Source organism: Procambarus clarkii, chromosome 19 (genome assembly GCF_040958095.1).
Source record: "Procambarus clarkii isolate CNS0578487 chromosome 19, FALCON_Pclarkii_2.0, whole genome shotgun sequence".
Lineage (NCBI taxonomy): Eukaryota > Metazoa > Arthropoda > Malacostraca > Decapoda > Cambaridae > Procambarus > Procambarus clarkii.
The window spans coordinates 22337213-22355251 of NC_091168.1; the positions used below are offsets into that span (position 1 = coordinate 22337213).

General features: G+C 39.0%; 1 protein-coding gene across 5 annotated transcripts; it reads right to left on the reverse strand.

Moving 5' to 3' along the window:
* Positions 1-253: 253 nt before the first annotated feature.
* On the reverse strand, positions 254-16405 carry LOC138366230 (nuclear pore glycoprotein p62-like). Of its 5 annotated transcripts, none has more exons than XM_069327146.1 (9): positions 16300-16405; positions 13977-14020; positions 11356-12351; positions 7569-7685; positions 6424-6511; positions 5220-5436; positions 3195-3353; positions 2254-2494; positions 254-291 (listed from the first exon to the last, which is right to left on the reverse strand). In XM_069327146.1, exons 2-8 carry the CDS (start codon positions 13996-13998, stop codon positions 2270-2272), a joined length of 1824 nt encoding a protein of 607 aa, XP_069183247.1. In that variant the 5' UTR covers positions 13999-14020; positions 16300-16405; the 3' UTR covers positions 254-291; positions 2254-2269. The 5 variants fall into 5 exon arrangements, with proteins under 5 accessions (XP_069183247.1, XP_069183248.1, XP_069183246.1 ...); XM_069327147.1 differs by having other exon boundaries at positions 254-628; XM_069327145.1 differs by lacking the exon at positions 254-291 and having other exon boundaries at positions 381-2494.
* Between the last annotated feature and the right edge of the window lie 1634 nt (positions 16406-18039).

Sequence of the window (18039 nt, forward strand, 5' to 3'; positions counted from 1 at the left end):
TAATATTTTTAAATATTTTTTATAGTATCGGTAGATTCGATATTGGTCTGTAATTGTTTGCCAGCTGTCTCACCTCTTTTTATGAACTGGCATTACTCTTTGCTCGGGGACCAAGCACTCTGGGGACTATGAGTAGGTCGACAAGGACAGGACTTCCTGCTGAGCTCCCAGTTTAACAAAGGGCACAAACAAAATTTTGGCTCTGTCTACATGGTAAGTAAACTCTCAGGTTTTGCATATACTGATACATAAATTAATTCAGCTTTCAACATCTTTATTGGCGACAGGAAACTGAAATATATAAAATAAAATTATTGGGATTATATAATGCTAAGTACTCAAATACTATATCACATTTAGGTTAAATAAAACATCATAAGTTGAAAATTAGCCAATTCAAGTGCCTTCTAGTGTACAGCACTAAATAATAATATCCTTTATTATATGTTTTTTTTATGCAATTCTTTCATAGACTACAATATAGTATGGTCTGACCCAGACCATAATAAATTGTCCATATGGACTGCATGGCAAGTATGGTCTGGACCATACGTGCAGGAAATAAGTCCATCCTGAGGAGCAGTGGTCAAAGCATGATAGAAGCAGTAGCGCAGATGTTACAGACCCTCTGCAATGTAATGAAAGCAGTAACGATCACAATGATCCTGTAGAGACAGGATGGTGAATTCAACATACAAGCTCTGGGCTGCGGACAAATGAAAGGTACCAGAGCCGAGGCATAAACTGGTATGGTACGGGGCATAAGAAGGGTCAACAGACAGAGGACTATGCAGGACAGCTATAATTGAGCTTAGATGGAACAAGAGAGTATATTTTATCAGCTCCCAAGCAAGTACAGAATATAACTAAGGTGAGGGGGCTTTTGAGCATTTAACTCAGATGTAAGCAACGTGAGGTGACCCAGAAAATAACAGGTTTAAAAAATGAGACTCCATGAGTTTCATATCCCCTATACACACGGGAATCACCAGTGACAACGGGGGACAGCATGCCTAATGAGGAGAGCCAATTAGACAAGTTAATTGGCTCAAGTTGGTCACACTCGACTTCCTTTTTTTTTACCTGTACCCTCGCCAAAGAAGCATATTGCTCTCCAAGGGCTGCAGCCACTGGGTAGGCTCAGTTCTACCAGACGAAGGACATAGGAGGAATGCATGGATCTCCATGTATGGCAAAAACACGGCAGTGTATTTTGCTTGTTCACCATCACAGCACACAGGAGGAGCAGAAACTACCCCTTCCTACCTGCATCAAGGAACCACCCACTGAGGAAGGGGGCACACTAAATCATATTGAACCGCACCATACTAAATCCCAACCCAGTATCTGTTCTAATGTTTTGTCCCATGGACTTTCACTACAATGATATTTCTCATTTCAGCCCATTTTCTAATTTAACTATAAATTTGCATTTACAACTTTTTAATATTTTCATAGTGTTCAAAGTTTCACCACCTATATCAAAAGCTTTTTGAACATTCACATTTAATATTATTATTAGATCCACTCATCAGTTTGATAGATATTTCAACTCTGCAATTTATCCCTGAACCTAATGCATCATTACCCAACTACAGCATCTTCAACAACTTTCATTAAATCCAATATTGGAACAGCATTAGCGACGGTGACTGAACATCTGGTAAACATTAGCGATGGTGATCGAATATTGGGGTAAAGTTGCCGATTTTGTCTTGTCACTCAATCTCGAACATTTCTGACTAATCCATACATAAATATTTAAGAGCACCAAGGTAGCAGTTTATGGCCCAGGTAAACTTCAAAAATTTATTTTGTACTGTACTTGTTTCACACATCAAAACCTCAAAAAACACAAGCTCTGCCTGCCAGCTTTTTTCTTGTTCAAAGCATTTTTTTTTAACTTAAAAAATGACTTTTTTAACTTCCAGAAAATTAGCCAGCTTATAAAAAAATTTCTATTCTTAGTGTTTTACCTAACCCCAGACAAATTGGGATATATACAATTTATATATTACTAAACTTTGTACAAATAGCATATATAAAACAAATTAACATAATACAGAACAAACACATTTACTTTAAACTAGTATGCAGACGATTATCCTCAACATCTTTTACAGTACATTACTAATGATTACACATTTGACACTGATAATCAAAATGAACACAGTTTTCTAATTCCTGGTCTATGTACAAGCTGAGCTACTGACAGAAATTGTGCAAAACAAAAAATGATAAAATATTTATTACCTTAAAAAAGTGCATTCTAATCCCTAATTTTGGCGTCTGATACACGAGAAAGATCGTCAATCTTTTGAGTTAGTAATGCAGTGTTCTGGTCAACCCATTTTAATGTGTCCATGTGAGCTGATAAAACACGTGCCACAGTATTAACTGGATCTGTTGCTTGTGACCCAGCATTGTTTGTATTCAAGTGTTCAATAATTTTGCACAAGTCATCAGTCATCTGACGAAGTTGAGAATCAAGGCTCTGAAATAAAAAGATTTTTCAATAACCACATTATAAGGAACAGGTGGTGTTCTTCACTTAAAAGTGGGAGATACATTATATAACTACAGCCCTACTCAACAGGAACTTCTCAATATAAATGTAACACACACACACACACACACACACACACACACACACACACACACACACACACATAATGAAGAAGAAAGAAATACTTTCAATACAACTTGGCACTATTAAAAAAAAAAAAAGTTCCAAAGTGTGTGTACAAAATGAGGATTTCAGAGCCGGACCCAATGTCAATTCCATAGCACGCCATAGAATATATAGAGGAATCTCAACTCAAGACGAAGTGGAAAAATTACTCAAAGGGCTAAGAAGATTGAAGAATTATCATCTGCATCTAGATTGTGCAGTACTTCATTTAGTGAACCAATCCCAAAGAACTGCATAATATGCCTGACCCAATGCCTTGCAAATTGTGAGAGAGGATTTAAATATAGTATATACCATATTTTTTGGGGTAAAAGATGCACTCATATTTACAAAGGTTTTTTGTCGGATTTTTTTTTTTAATGTTTAAAATCACTTTCATTAAATGTATTATGAGAGTGCAGCTGCCCTGTTATTTTACATTAGATATGACATTGAGCCTTGTTATGACAATGTGACATATCTGCCTGAAATACAGCAAATCTCTAATCCATAATGGCCTCACCTGTGCAACATGATGCATGTTTTCTCGTTGCCGGTCTCCTTGATGTTGTGCTGGAGTGGTGGTAGCTGCAGCAACCTCCAGGGGCTCTATTAGCTGCTCTAATTCTTGTTGTTGACCTTGGATGAAGTCCAACTCTGCCTGTAGTCTAGTCTGATCAGTCTGAATGGTGCAGAGAAAATGTCATAACAACATGGATGAAACAAACCAACGCATACATGAAATGTAATGCAAGTGACCGTTTCAGTACATCCCGGACCCTTATGAAGACTTGTGTCACAACTTGACAAGGGTCCTGAACAGACCAAAATGTTGTCACCATCTTATTATTTCACATGTGGGTTTGGTTATTAGAGTGAATGGTGATCATACAAACAAGTCTTTGCTTTTTGAAACAACAGACATTCGTAAGTTTTATAGATGCTGTACTGTATATGCCAAACTTACAATAAAGTCCTTACACAGCACTGTACATAATTTTTACCAATTTTACCTACAAAATCCCAGCATTAAATTTAATGAAATGCCAAGTTCTGGAAGAGACCCTAGTGACTCCTTGCTTCATACTAAAAGATCACATTAGATGTGGAAGTTGTGTTTACACTACCGGGCACAAGAGCTAGAACCTGCCCCCCTCCCCTCACAGAGGCACAGGAAGTAGGTGACAATCTGCCACTACACCAGGAAAAGCCTTCAGAATGTTAAGAGGAGCTTTACAGATAATTAGAGGGTTCACAGAAAATGAAGCCTCAAAAACTGCCAAACAATTCACACAGAATAAGGGATTTACTCAATGAAATTCCACGACTGTCTTATGTTGTGCAAAGGAGTGCTCGACGATATGTAAATCAGTGTGGAATCTCCAAAGCGCAATCCATAGGTGTGGATTAGTGACAATGATGTCACTAATATTTGCAGTGACATCAGCATGAGATACCAGTTTTAAGCTATGTATTACTAAGCCCCTACACACTATAAATTTGATGTGTAAAAGAACCCAATAGGATGACTTTTATAGTGTATCTTTGGCACTGATCCTAGATGCTTTGCTCACATCTAGTATATCCAAGCTTGCATTGCTGAAGTCTTCTTCCATTGCAAAGTGGTGACATTGCACATAATTGCAGCCAGGACAAAGTAAAAAGCCACATTATGACTATGGGCTGTCTATCACAGCTGGGATTATCTCAGCCATTATTTTTATCCAAATATTTTTGAAGTTGTGACAACTAAAATCTTTAAACTCATTAACCAATAATCATCACCATACACCACACATGAAGAACTAAGCAGCAATCAAATTGTCAATTGTTAAATATTGTTGAATTTTATCATTACAACAAGTAGGCATGGTTGCCCATTAAAGTGTTTTGTGCAGTTTGGTAAGTGGGCCATACCGGAAAATGCACAGCAGAGTCTTGTGAGACAATTTGACATCATTTGAATGAGTTCTAACCTAAGGACTGTGATTACACTGGATAAAGGTTTATGAGGCACTGCACAATATTAATAAAAGCCCATAAGGCACTGTTACCTGGTTCTAAACAGAGACTACTATACGGTCTAATGTTGATTCTAACCACCTCTTTTTGTAACATGGAACCTCTTGTCGAGTTTCTCACACACCTTGTTACTTTCCGTGAGGATGTTTCAGACTCCTCAGCAGGGAAAGGTACGATGTGCAAGAGTGGGGGCAGGAACAGTGCGAGAGTGAGGGAGGGGGAAATTTGAGGGTGGAGGGATATCTATCCCCAAGATACTGTAGTAATAACTGCCCCATTTTGTATTGCACTTCTGCTTGGATCTTCTGTCATTTTGTGGGGGATTATAGATCATTACTAATATCTTGAGCCCTCCCATTGTTAGGGGTTACTATTATGTAGTAGCTGAATCCTTCCCAACTTGCAGTGTGAGAGTGAAGAATGTGTGTTTTGTGAAATATCATTGTGGAAGAGTATGTGTGTTTCTACTAAATATTCAGCAAAAATAGAGATCATTGGGTGAGAATAATGCTCTTCTTTGACTAACCTTAACCTTATTCAGGGTGTCTCTGAGATGCTGGACCTGGTCATGACCTTGCTGGAGGAGCTGGTCCCAGGCATTAACATGGGCAGCTTGCCTCATCAACCGGTCTTCTTGTTCTTTTAACTCTGACACCCATTTGTTAACCTTCTCCTCCAACCCTGCAACACTCAACGTTGGTGTAGCTCCGGGGAGCGTCACAGCACCGGTTGCATTGCTTGTGCTGAAAGGTAGTACAGGAAACATCATCCAATTGCTCTAAGGTGATGAAAGCAGGTAGTTCCTACAACTAGAACAATAGATCACACAAAATGTATGGAGTATGAAAAAATTACACCAACATTAACTTTTTAATAAAGTTTGTACACATGACAACACTCATTCATAACCAATTGACCAACATTCACATACTTTGTCACTTGGCAAGCCACTCCACAAGAGGACTGAGGAATGGATAACACTACATAGCTTCTATTCCTCTGATTAGCATAAACATATGAAATATTAATTGCAAGAGCTATGATACAAATATTACAACTCACAAGACCTTTCTTGAAAAGATCTTACACAACTTGCAAGGTTTTTGAGAGTAGAAATGTGAAAGTATGTAAGAAACTAGGTACTTTAAATGAAGAATGGTTTTTGGCCCATACAAGGCAGCTCATATTTAAACCTAACCAAACTCAATTATACATATGCAACATTCTTTGAAACAATCTTGCAATCTCACGTCTATCTTGTTACCCGCTAATTTGTTCCATAAATCAACCAAACTATCCTCAAACCAGCTTTACCCAAGTCATTTCAGAACCTAAGCTTTGTATCCATTTAAGTAGTGATAGAAGAGAGAAAGTAATACAACATTGCATTGGGAGTGTCAATGACTAACTTAAATGTGGCCAGTGAACCACATTAAAAACCACATTTAAGTGAACCACTTAAATGTGTTTTCAGTGAACCCTTCAGTTGTCTGTAAAGGTTCATAGACTTTCTGCATGCTCTCCTGGTAAGATGGTGAATTGTTACTCGCTCCCTGCTCCTTTGAGGGGCCTGGCTCTGGTACCCTGATAGGCCAAACATAACTCCACTGAAGCATCCTATTAGAGTGAGCAATCTCTGGAAGATAGCTTCAGGTAGCTAGTAAGGGGAAGGTTCCCACAGAAATAATTGTTTTCAATTATGTATATACTGTATATATAAACGTAATTACCTAGTTGCAGTTGTGAGGGTGACAAGAGCAGTCGTAGTGGCAGCTGGTGCAGAAGACGCAGGTGTCGTGCCAACAAGGGAAGATGAACCTGGCAAACAATTCACTAGTTTTAGATTACAATTAAGCATTAAACAGGCATGGTTTGTGTGTGAAAGAGCATTCTGAAAATATACATAAAACATTATGCTAAAATGATGAGGCTTGGATGGTCACACACACACACACACACACACACTGTTCATGACTTTTGTGAGACCAAACTTGGAGTATGCAGCAGCTGTATGGTGCCAATATCTCAAAAAGCATATCAATAACCTAGAAAAGATGCAAAGGCATGCTACAAAATGGCTTCTGTAACTGAAAAACAAGAGTTACAAGGAGAGGCATTAAATATCCCAAAACTAAATGATAGAAGAAAAAAAAGAGGCGATATGATCACCTCATACAAAATAATAACACGATTCGACCAAATTGACAAAGAGGAATTCCTGAAACCAGCAACTTCAAGAACAAGAGGATACAGATTCAAGATAAGGAAACAAAGGTGCCATAAATATTAGAAAGTTTTCTTTTGCAAACAGTGGTAAATGGTTTTAGCAAGCTAAGTGAGAAGGTGATAGATGCCAAAACCGTCAGTAGTTCCAAAGCGTTATACAACAAAGAGTACTGGGAAAAGGGGACACAAGTGTAGCTCTCATCCTGTAATTACACTTTGGTAATTACTTGGGTAATAAATATGAATGGGAAATCAGAGAAAATGGACCACACACAATATACAAATAATGTGGAAAGGAATAAATAAAACTAATAAAGAATGAGACCTAGGGGTGGTTTTGGATAGTGAACTGTCAATAGAGGAACACACACAAAGAACATTATGAGTGGAGTGTAATGGTGAAAAAACTGAGGAAACTGTTCATCACTTTTGTGAGACCAAAACTGGAATATGCAGCAGTAGTATGGTGCCCATATCTCAAGACACATTAAATACATGCAGGTTAGGCTGATTTGCGCAACTCTCCCTTGCTTTAATCTAAGTGAAGTGCAAGTCATGACTTCAACCGATAACTTCAACTGATATATTGAAGTCACGGTCATCTTCGATAATGAAGGACAAACATCATATAACATGTGAATGAATTTACCAAGTACAGAGGTGGTGGTAGTAGGAGCAGAAGTCTGAGTAGGGAAGAATGGAGAAATTCCAGTGGTGACTCCAGATGTAGTAGTAGTAGTAGTGGCTGTTCCTAGTAGAGAATTACCTGTATAAGAATAAAATAAATTGTATGGTTAATCATCTGACTGCAGAACACAACAGAATGGAAAGGCTTTTCATTGAGACTTACTCCCTAATAAGTCACAAACTGCACCTAGTTGTTGTGCCTACCAGGGACTAGTTCCCAGAACCTGGCCCTCCTCACAGAGGCAGAGAGAGCAGGTGACAATCTGCCACTTCACCAAAGAAATTTTCCAGAAAGTCAGCACAGATTTACAGACAACTGGAGGATTCACAGAAAATGAAGCATCAGAACTGCCAAACAACTACTGTACTGCAAATGAGTCACACAGAATTAAAGGAATCACTCAAACGAGCTCAAACTCCTTAGTACCAATTACCACCACCAGGCAGCTCTGCCCTGGCTCCCAGCTAGCTCCCTATGTCAGTATTGGACCTGAAGAACAAACGCAGATGAACCGACGAACCTGCAGGGTAAGAGGGAGGCAGGAAATCACCAGGGCCCCTCCAAAAATTGGTGTTTCTTTACAATCAATGCCGAGTTTCTGGAGGGAGCCCCTCGTGGCTCTCTGAAGCTAATCTATTCAGAGAGAACAAGGGCCAACAAGGGAGGAGAGGCAGCAAGCACTCAAAACGATGAGAAACCAGGCCAGCGAACACAGACCAAAGCCACACAAAACCAACTGAGCCCAAGAAAATTAACCAAGTACCTGATAGCACCCTTTTAGAACACCAGAACTCGAGCCCAAATACAAGCCCCACTAGTAAAATTAGTATAGCCAACAGTAAATTGGTACAAAACACTGCAGATGGATGTGTCCATAATAATGTTTGGATCTTTAGAAAAGGAAATATCATCTAGGGTGGAAAAGATGAAAATCTAGAAATGCTAGGTTTTGGAGAAGGCTTCACATACAAAAAAAAAAAATTACTAATTTAAGGAAAGAGAAACATGAGAAGACAAGAATTGCCCCTTAAAGGTGACATTTAATGGAGTGAAACATATGACAGAAGTGCTTAGAAATACCTGGAAATTGCAGTGATGAGGATTGGAAATTTTGGTTATTAAAACAAGACCTCTCAAAGACAGACAGAAAAGCTGAAACTAAACTTTGCTGAAGTGAAATGTCTAAATGGCAATAGAAATAAAGAAAAAAAATTTCTTCTTCAAAGTGATAGGGACTGGAAAGTCAGTGAAATGGTACATAAAAACAAAGCAACAAAATCTAAGTGGAAGGGGAGTAAAGAACAAAGGGAGAGGGAACCTGTTCCTGAAAATTGTATATACTGTACCAACATAGATGGAGCGAGAAAAAATACTGGAGCTAAGATATAATTCAGCTTAAGGTCCCAGATATTGTCGCATTAACAGACAAAACTTCAAAATATTCTAAATGCTGTAGTATTCCCATGGTTTGGAGTTTCAGTTTTAAGGCTTGCCAGGAAAAATAGGAAGGGTGGAGGTGGGCTGTGCTAGTGAAAGAACATCTTAAGGTAATGGTGGTAATAATAAAAAACCCGCGTGAAGTTGACATAATGGCATCGCAGGTTTAGAATCAAAGTGATAAACTGATAATTGTAAATGTCTACAGCCCACCAGCAAGCAAAACATGGACAAAGGAGGAACTAAATGAAAAACAAGAGGGCCTCGCATAATGGTCATTAATAATGGTCATTAGAGAGATTATAGTAGAGCAGATAAAAATAAATCATGATTGTTGGTACAGGGGAGGGGGGGCAAATTTGACTCAAAAGCAATAGACATGGCCTACAAAGCAAGAAGAGGAGACATTTGGACAGGCAGATTTGTTAACCTCATTCTGGAGACATTCGACTATCAACACGTAAAGTAGGCAACAAGAACGAGGGAAGAGGATGTTCTGTCAATATTAATCATAAAAAAAAATTATCCCCCCCCTGCAACAAAAGACCCTCCACATATTGAACCAAGTAATAATCAGGATTGAAAGGAACCCAAGGGCACTCCCCCAGGCTTCCCCTCAACCCCAGAGGCCTACCTAAGAGGCTTGCCCAACACCTGAGACAGAAAAGCATCCTCCCAAGGAGAAGACTTGGAGCTGTATGACACAGGTGGAGGGGCATACTGTCACCTGTTTTCTGCATCTTTGAGGGGGCCAGGTCCATGCTCTGGTCCCCGGTATGCCAAACAGAACTAGCTGCGCCTGATGTGACCTTTTAATATAAAGCAATCTTAGAAAGATAGCTTCAGAGATCCACAAGGGGCTCCATTCAGAAAAAAACATGTATGGGTTCTAAACAAGCAAAAAATGCCTCGCAGACCCTATGTTTTCTTTAGATTTTGTCAAAAGAACTGTGTATTCAAATCTCAGCAATACAATTGTGAATTTATAATGTAATATCCTTATCATTTAAGGAAATGTTCTACCATCTGCCTCATTCCTTAGGACATGAAATATTAAGCACACACTTATGGAGGTTTTGGTAGTACTGTATATTGATCCTCTTGTTCATTTGGATATTTATAACACTACAAGTCAACCCTTTCTAATGCTTTTACTCGCTTACTCCTCCACAACTCATAAAATGACATCTGAGTACATTTTACTTTTAATCTTCTATTTCAAATAAAAATAAATAAAAACTAATAAAAATATATACAGTGGAACCCCGGGTTACGAGCGTCCCTGTTTACGAGTTTTTCGGGTTACGAGCCCGATTTGGTAGAAAAAATTTGCATCGGGATACGAGCATTGTATCGGGTTACGAGTTTGTTGATATGCATACGGGCCAACTTAGCACGTGGTGGCACGGCGATTGCGCCTCAGTTTACCAGTGTCTCGTGCCCAGTGAATTCTGCCTGAATTCTTCACAAGGATTTACAGTTTTTTGTCGGATTTTTGGCCATTTGAGCATAAAAGTTGTTATTGTACATCTCGCCATGGGTCCTAAGAAAGCCAGTGGTAAGGTTCAACCTAAGAAAATAGTTGTGAGTAGAGGCAGTAGAGGATGTCCCTTCCTCATTAAGAAAATGTGTGAAGTATGGGAAGAACTGCAAGGTTTTGTTGAAAAAACTCACCCAGATAAAGCTGCAGCAGGCAGTTGCATTGACCTTTTAAATGACAATGTAGTCTTACTACAGACAAGTGTTAAAATGTAGGGAAAACAAGCGTCTTTAGACAGATTCTTAAGACAAGCAAGCAGTGAGCCACAAGCTGGTCCTAGTGGTATGCAGGCAAAACATGCCAGAGAGTGCACTCCACTGCCTGATGTTATAATGGAAGGGGACTTCCCTTCCAAACAGTAACACCTCTCCTCCCCCCTCCTCACCATCTTCCATACCCCAACAGGAGTCATCAGCAGAGATAAGTAATAACTTGAGCATACTTTTGTAGTGAAGATTTGGATGAATTAGGCATAAAATTTAGTTTGAAGTGAAGTTTTTGAAGTGAAGTTTTTGAAGTGAAGTTTTTGGGTAGTCAGGAATGGATTAATTCATTTCCCATTATTTCTTATGGGAAAACTAGCTTCGGTTTACAAGTTTTCGGGTTACGAGCCGTCTCCAGGAACGGATTAAACTCTTAAACCGAGGTACCCCTGTACTGTATAAAAAAAATGTACATTAATAATAATTATAATACTGTATAGGCCTCATTAATAATGCCATTAAATAAAATTACAAAATCAAAGAGACTATAAAATAATTATAGACATACTTGTTGAAGACTTGGAAACTGGAAAAGCAAGAATTGGTTGAGTAGTTGTGGATGTTGTTGTCTTGGCAGCTTCTGTTGCTCCTCCACCCAGTGGTTTGGGCTGAAAAGTAAATGGCGATGCAGTGGACGTTCCCAGAGATAATCCAGTTGTTGATGCAGGAGTGGTACCAGAAAGGGAAAACCCGCCACTAGATGCCGTAGAGATTGGTGCAGCAAAACTGAAGGAGCTTCCTGTTGCTGTTTGGGGAGTCCCACTGATGGCAGATGCAAGGATGCTTCCTGTTGCACTGGTGGCAGGAGTTCCTGTAAAACTGAATCCTCCACTAGCTCCCCCAGGAGTAGCTGTAGTGCCTGTGCCAAAGTTCAATCCAGTTGAAATGGATGTGGCCTGGGAAGCAGGAGCAAAACTGGATGTGGCCTGAGATGCAGGAGCAAAACTGGATGCGGCTTGAGTCGCAGGAGCAAAACTGGATGTGGCTTGAGTCGCAGGAGCAAAACTGGATGCGGCTTGAGTCGCAGGAGCAAAACTGGATGCGGCTTGAGTCGCAGGAGCAAAACTGGATGCGGCTTGAGTCGCAGGAGCAAAACTGGATGCGGCTTGAGTCGCAGGAGCAAAACTGGATGCGGCTTGAGTCGCAGGAGCAAAACTGGATGCGGCTTGAGTTGCAGGAGCAAAACTGGATGTGGCTTGAGTCGCAGGAACAAAACTGGATGTGGCTTGAGATGCAGGAGCAAAACTGGGCGTGCCCTGAGATGGAGCAAAACTGGACGCGCCCTGAGATGCAGGAGCAAAACTGGATGTGGCTTGAGATGCTGGAGCAAAACTAGATGTGGCTTGAGGCGCAGGAGCAAAACTAGATGTGGCTTGAGGCGCAGGAGCAAAACTGAAGGTAGATCCACCAGCACTTGTTGTAGTGTTAGCAAAATTAAATCCAGTACTGGCAGTTGTTTGTGCTACTGGAAAACCAAAGCTGTTGGTGCCAGCTGTTCCACTACCTGCAATTAAACAATACATTAATACTGTAACAATACTGTATATTACAATGTCACTGACTTTCCACAATATGCTTATTTCTTATTACTAATTGACTAACTGGATCAAGTTCAATATTTGCAATTCTATAAACTAGAAAAAATATACAAATATGCTTTCTGAACATTTAATGTTAAAGTATATTAAATAATCTGACCAAGGGTTTTGTAAATCCCACACAAAAATGTCATAGTACAATAGTGTAATTCATTTACTTCATTAACAGCCAATTTACAGAAGAAATAAATCGCACACCCAAGCACGTACTAATTCGTAAACACACACACACACACACAAAGGTATTAAATCTATATTCCCTAGATTGTAGGTGGGAGACACACGTCATAATTTACACTTGGAAAATACTGTGACTGGTTCTAAATCTGCACACAGAATAAAACCATACGAGACCAGAAGGCATGGCAGGATGTACAAAATAGCAACACTGAAAAGCAGAGGTGCAAAACGCACACACAAATGTCGTGATGTCACCTGTCTCAGATGTCACCAGCAGAGTACCACAGGGTTCTGTATTCAAGACCAATCCTGTTTCTGATATTCAGTAAGTGAATGATTTTTCAGAGAGTAGACTCATTCCTCTCAGTGTTTGCTGATAATGCTAAAATTATGACAAGGATTATGACAGAGAAGGAGAGCAAGAGACTACAAGATGACCTGGACAGATTGAAGGAATGTTCCAACAAATAGCTCATAGAGTTCAACTTATACAAATGTAAAGTGATAAAGATAGCTCTAGGGTGCAGAAAGCCAAACACAAAGTACCAGTTGGGAGATTCCTTAAGGAATTGGGAAGAGAGAAAGATCTGGGGGGATATCATGCCAGACCTGTCCTCTGAAACCCACATCAAAAGAAAATCATCAGTGACGTATGCAAGGCTGGCAAAAATAAGAATGGCCTTTAGAAACTTGTGTAAGGACTCATTCTGAACCTTGTACTGTTTATCTCATATGTCAGACTAATACTGGATTATGCAGCTCCAGCATGGAGTCCATATCTAGTGAAACACAAAATGAAGCTAGAAAAGGTTCAGAGGTATGCCACCAGGCTAGTCCTCGAGCTGAGGGGTATGAGCTACAAGGAAAGACTACTGGTACTAAACCTCCCGACACTGGAAGCCAAGAGTTTGGGGAGACATGATCACCACCTGTAAAATTCTCAGATAAATTGACAGGGTAGATAAAGATAAACCATTTAACACGAGTGGTATGCGAACAAGGGGACACAGGGAAACTTAGTACCCAAATGAGCCACAGGCACATTAGTAAGAACTTTTCCAGTGTCTGGGTAGTTAACATATCTGCCGCCTCAGACACTAGCTCTTACTACCTGCCTAGTATATAGTATACAGTTTTCAATAACTTGAATTTATATCAAATGGCTCAATAACAAGAAAACAATTTGCATAAGGTTATGTACAAGATCCTGTTGGTTGAGCATATTAAATTCTCTTTCACTTACTCTGTTGGAATAATGCTTTCTATGTTGGACAAGTAGATAACAAATTATACTGAATCTTGCTATAAGCTTAATTTAAATGCAAGGTAAATGTACTTTATTATAACTTACTTCCTCCAAAGTTGAAAGCCATTCTGGATTATGACGCCCCAAATCTGCAAGAAAGTGAAGTAAATGAATAAAATATAATCACAAGATGTTACGCAATATGCTTAATGGTTTGGGGGGAAATCAGTCGTTGGCCTAGTGGAACTTTTTAAGGTAAATAATAAACAATGTCAAAGAATACACATGGTGTGTTTCATGTCAAGGAAGACAAGGCCCAAGTTGGATGCTGAACAATTAAAAATATCATCAGAGTAACAAATTACAGTACTGTACAGTATATGCAATTTCAATGCTAGAGCACCATTTTCTTTAAACCCCACTCAAAATTGAACTTTACAAATATTAATAAATCCCAAAAAATTTGCATTAATAAAAATTACAATTACAGTACAGGTACTAAATTTCAGATTGTGGTTTCACTGTACTGTATACAAAACAGCAATCCAAAATGGTATCAAAGGCGCCAGGATATCTCAACAGAAACAAAGTGGTGGTCTAAGGAACAGAGGGTGAAATGAGTTACGTATAGTAAATGCAGCGAGAACAAAGACCACAATCATTATAAAGAACCACGAATGTATAAAGAATGCATCTCATGATAAATACAATAATGTATGTACAAAAAGTACAATGAGTACAGTGTGCAATTAAACTGTATAATAAGTACAGTAGCCATGCTGTACATGGCTACTGCATGTATAGCATTCAATCCAGTGTCATTTTACTGAACATCTCAACTGATACCATAACTATTGCATTAGCCCTAATACAACTTATTAATTCACAGAGAACATCAACAGTTTCAAGTCTCCACACACTGGTGACTAATTCAATGTCAATCTTCAAAAAACTTACAGACATTCTCCTGAATGAGCTCAAGGCCAATACAAATTCTAAAGCAATTCTGGTTTTCAATCCCCAATACTATTTTAACAGTCTTCTTTTCATAGTTTCTTTGTCAGAAAAAATAACATTGCTGCATGTTTGATTATGATATTTGTAGTTTAATTCATTGTTCTAAAAATCTATCTGTCTTTGATAATGATGTCAATATGTCAATGCAGGATACAAAAAAAAAAAGCCAAAAGTTATGCCATCATTCATCACTGCTATTTAAAAACGTCTTCGCAGCAACTCCTGCCCCACCAAGCCACTGGGCGACACTTCCTAAACGAAGTCGTCATACATCATTATTCCTAGATCCTTTACATGTTGCTTTCCTACTATGGGCAGATTTGATTATGTTTTGTACCTAGAACAGTATTTCGTTTAAGGTCTTTATGTTCACAATCCATATGTACCTGGAATTTATTACTGTTAAACATAGTGTTATTTTCTGCTACCCAGTTAAAAACTTTATTAATATCAGCTTGCACTTTTTCAGGGTCTTCTACAGAAGACATGCATTCTAATAAATTCTCTTTCCAGAAGATATGTCTGCAAATGCCTTTGCATAGAACTTTGTCTTTCTGGTCTGTGTCTCGTATGAAGGTCTATTGTGGTGTCTGTACCTACCGAACTGTCAATGCTGTCTGTTCACACTTTCCTGTCTACTGTCATCTTTATCCAAGCATACTGACTCTGAATTTACAACTCCCTGAACTGGTTTGGTAACGTTTCATATATTTAGGCTAGGTTATGATTGGGTAGGGTAGTTTAGGATTGAGTAGGGTAGGTTATGTTTGGGTAACAGCTATGATTGGGTAGATTAGGCTACGATTGGGTAGAGTAGGTTACAATTTTATTTATTTATATACAAGAAGGTACATTGGGTTTCTGAGAATACATAGCATAGTATTTACAATCTTGTAAAGCCACTAGTACGCGCAGCGTTTCGGGCAGGTCCTTAATCTAACAGATAAATTTAAGTAGGTAAATTCTAGCAGAATTAATAAAATAATAACAGATACATTGCAAGAAAAAAAATGAGATGAGAGATTAGTAAGTATATTAAAGCACATTGGTATATTAAAGCTCTGACCGAGTGATTGAATTGGGTAGACTAGGCTACGACTGCATAGGCTAGGTTATGATTGGGTAGACTAGGCTCAGTAGGTTATGATTGGGTAGACTAGGCTAGGTAGGTTATGATTGGGTAGACTAGGCTAGGTTAGGTTACGATTGTGTGAGTCATCATTGGCTCCGCTAGGACACATTTGGTTACCTTACTCGCTAATTCACACAGACCGGGAAAAATGAAACAGCGTTACAATATTTGCCGACGAGCGTGTACATACAGTATACACATACATATAGTATACACATGTACGGAAGCCAGCGACACACGCCCACTGTTACACAAACCCAAACAGAGAGGCATACACACCACTCATGAAGGGGAACTCTGGCCGTAGTCGCTGACGCAGATACTGGCGGCAGTGTTGGTGGCGGTACACTGGCTCCTCATATACCCGGGTCACGCTATACCCCCCTATGGCTCAACAAATCCCCGTAAATATATACATATATCACCTTATTCGTTATCGTTACACTCTAAACATATCTATCTTAACGAAGCATAGCCTTTCTTAATTATAAACTAATGGAAATAAGTTATAATTTTTGTTTTTTTATAAGTTCTTTCCGCAGAGGGTGACGTCATAAGCTCGGGTTCAAGGATTTTGGATATCATACTGTACATTTGAACACTCACTATGAACATTAAATAATAACTAAATACAAATATACTTTTTAATAAAAACTATATTAAGTTAAAGTTTGTGAAGATTCCATTGTATTATTTATTGAATCACGATAATATAATTAGGAAATATGACAATGCCTGGTCTGGCGCCACTCAAAATATTTAACATTTTTCCCGCGATATTACAAACGATCGTTCTTTTTAACAATCTTAGCTGTAAACAGGAATATGCTGCTACCCTATTCTATATCAAAAAGATTACATAGTGTAATCACCGTTTTCACTAGTTTGCATATTTTCGATATAAAAAATCGTAATTTATAATTCCAAAATATATGCAATTGCGCTAAAAAATAACCCTGGTCATATTTCCAACAGGCATCGTATTTTGAAAACTGCAGGTCAATTTAGGTAAATATGGCTGTCACGGTAATCTCTCTAGGAAGAGATTCGGCCTGCTCCATCATCGCCTATTCTATCATATCACGTGTTCTCGGAACAAGTTCCAAGTAGCACGGGCTATGGTGAGCCCGTAACTTACCTGGCACAGGAGTGGGGAAAGTAGCACGGGCTATGGTGAGCCCGTAGAGGACTTATCTGGCACAGAAGCGGTGCTGTGTCTCCGTTAGGTAACTGTAGGACAAGACTGCTATTGTAGAACAATAGCAGTCTTAACTTTTTTGCTTTTGTTTGTTTTGTGACTGGCATTCCATCTGCCGTAGAGAGACTGCACTGACATCCATTTTTCTCGTCATAATGAGAAATAGCCGTTTTCACTAAATTGCATATTTTCGGTATAAAAAGTCGTAATTTAAAACTCCAAATATGTGCAATCACCCTGAATTGCGCTAAGTATTCATGGTATTTTTTAAACTGCAGCTGGATTTGTGTAAAATATGACAAATCTCCATTTTCCTTATTTGCATATTTCCGGTAGTCTAATAGAGAGTTAAGAGTGTTCTGCGTGTTAGCATACCCAGTGGTGTGTATCATTATATCATCAACATAGCTAATGAGGTGCACGTTGGGTTTGCTTGGTACAGAGTTTAACAGCGTGTTTATTAATATATTCAATAAGGTAGGACTGAGGCCACCTCCTTGTGGGGTGCCTAGTTCGAAGTCTCTTTTTACACTCATATGACCTAGGAAAACTACAGATGACCTAGGTTTAGTCATCTCAGCAGAGAAAACAAAGATACTAAATTGGCGCCCACCCAGGCAGGGAGGAGCTGTTCGCAAGATGCAACTGTATGATGGCTCCCAGCTTGACTGTGTAAACAGATTCAAATACCTTGGTCTTGAGGTGCCACTGTATGGTCCTGTTGTATTCAGACTGTCATCAGTATAAAGAGAGGCTCAGAGCTCTCAAGGCAGTTGCAGGTTATCACTCGGGCTGTGATGCCAATGTCAGACTTGTCAAAA

Coding starts and splice junctions, on each gene's coding strand:
- LOC138366230 (XM_069327146.1), bottom strand. CDS start 13,998: ATGGCTTTCAACTTTGGAGGAA. Junction 7,686..11,355: donor AGTTTCCAAGTCTTCAACAA/GTATGTCTATAA, acceptor ATTCTTATACAG/GTAATTCTCTACTAGGAACA. Junction 5,437..6,423: donor ACCCTCACAACTGCAACTAG/GTAATTACGTTT, acceptor ACTACCTTTCAG/CACAAGCAATGCAACCGGTG.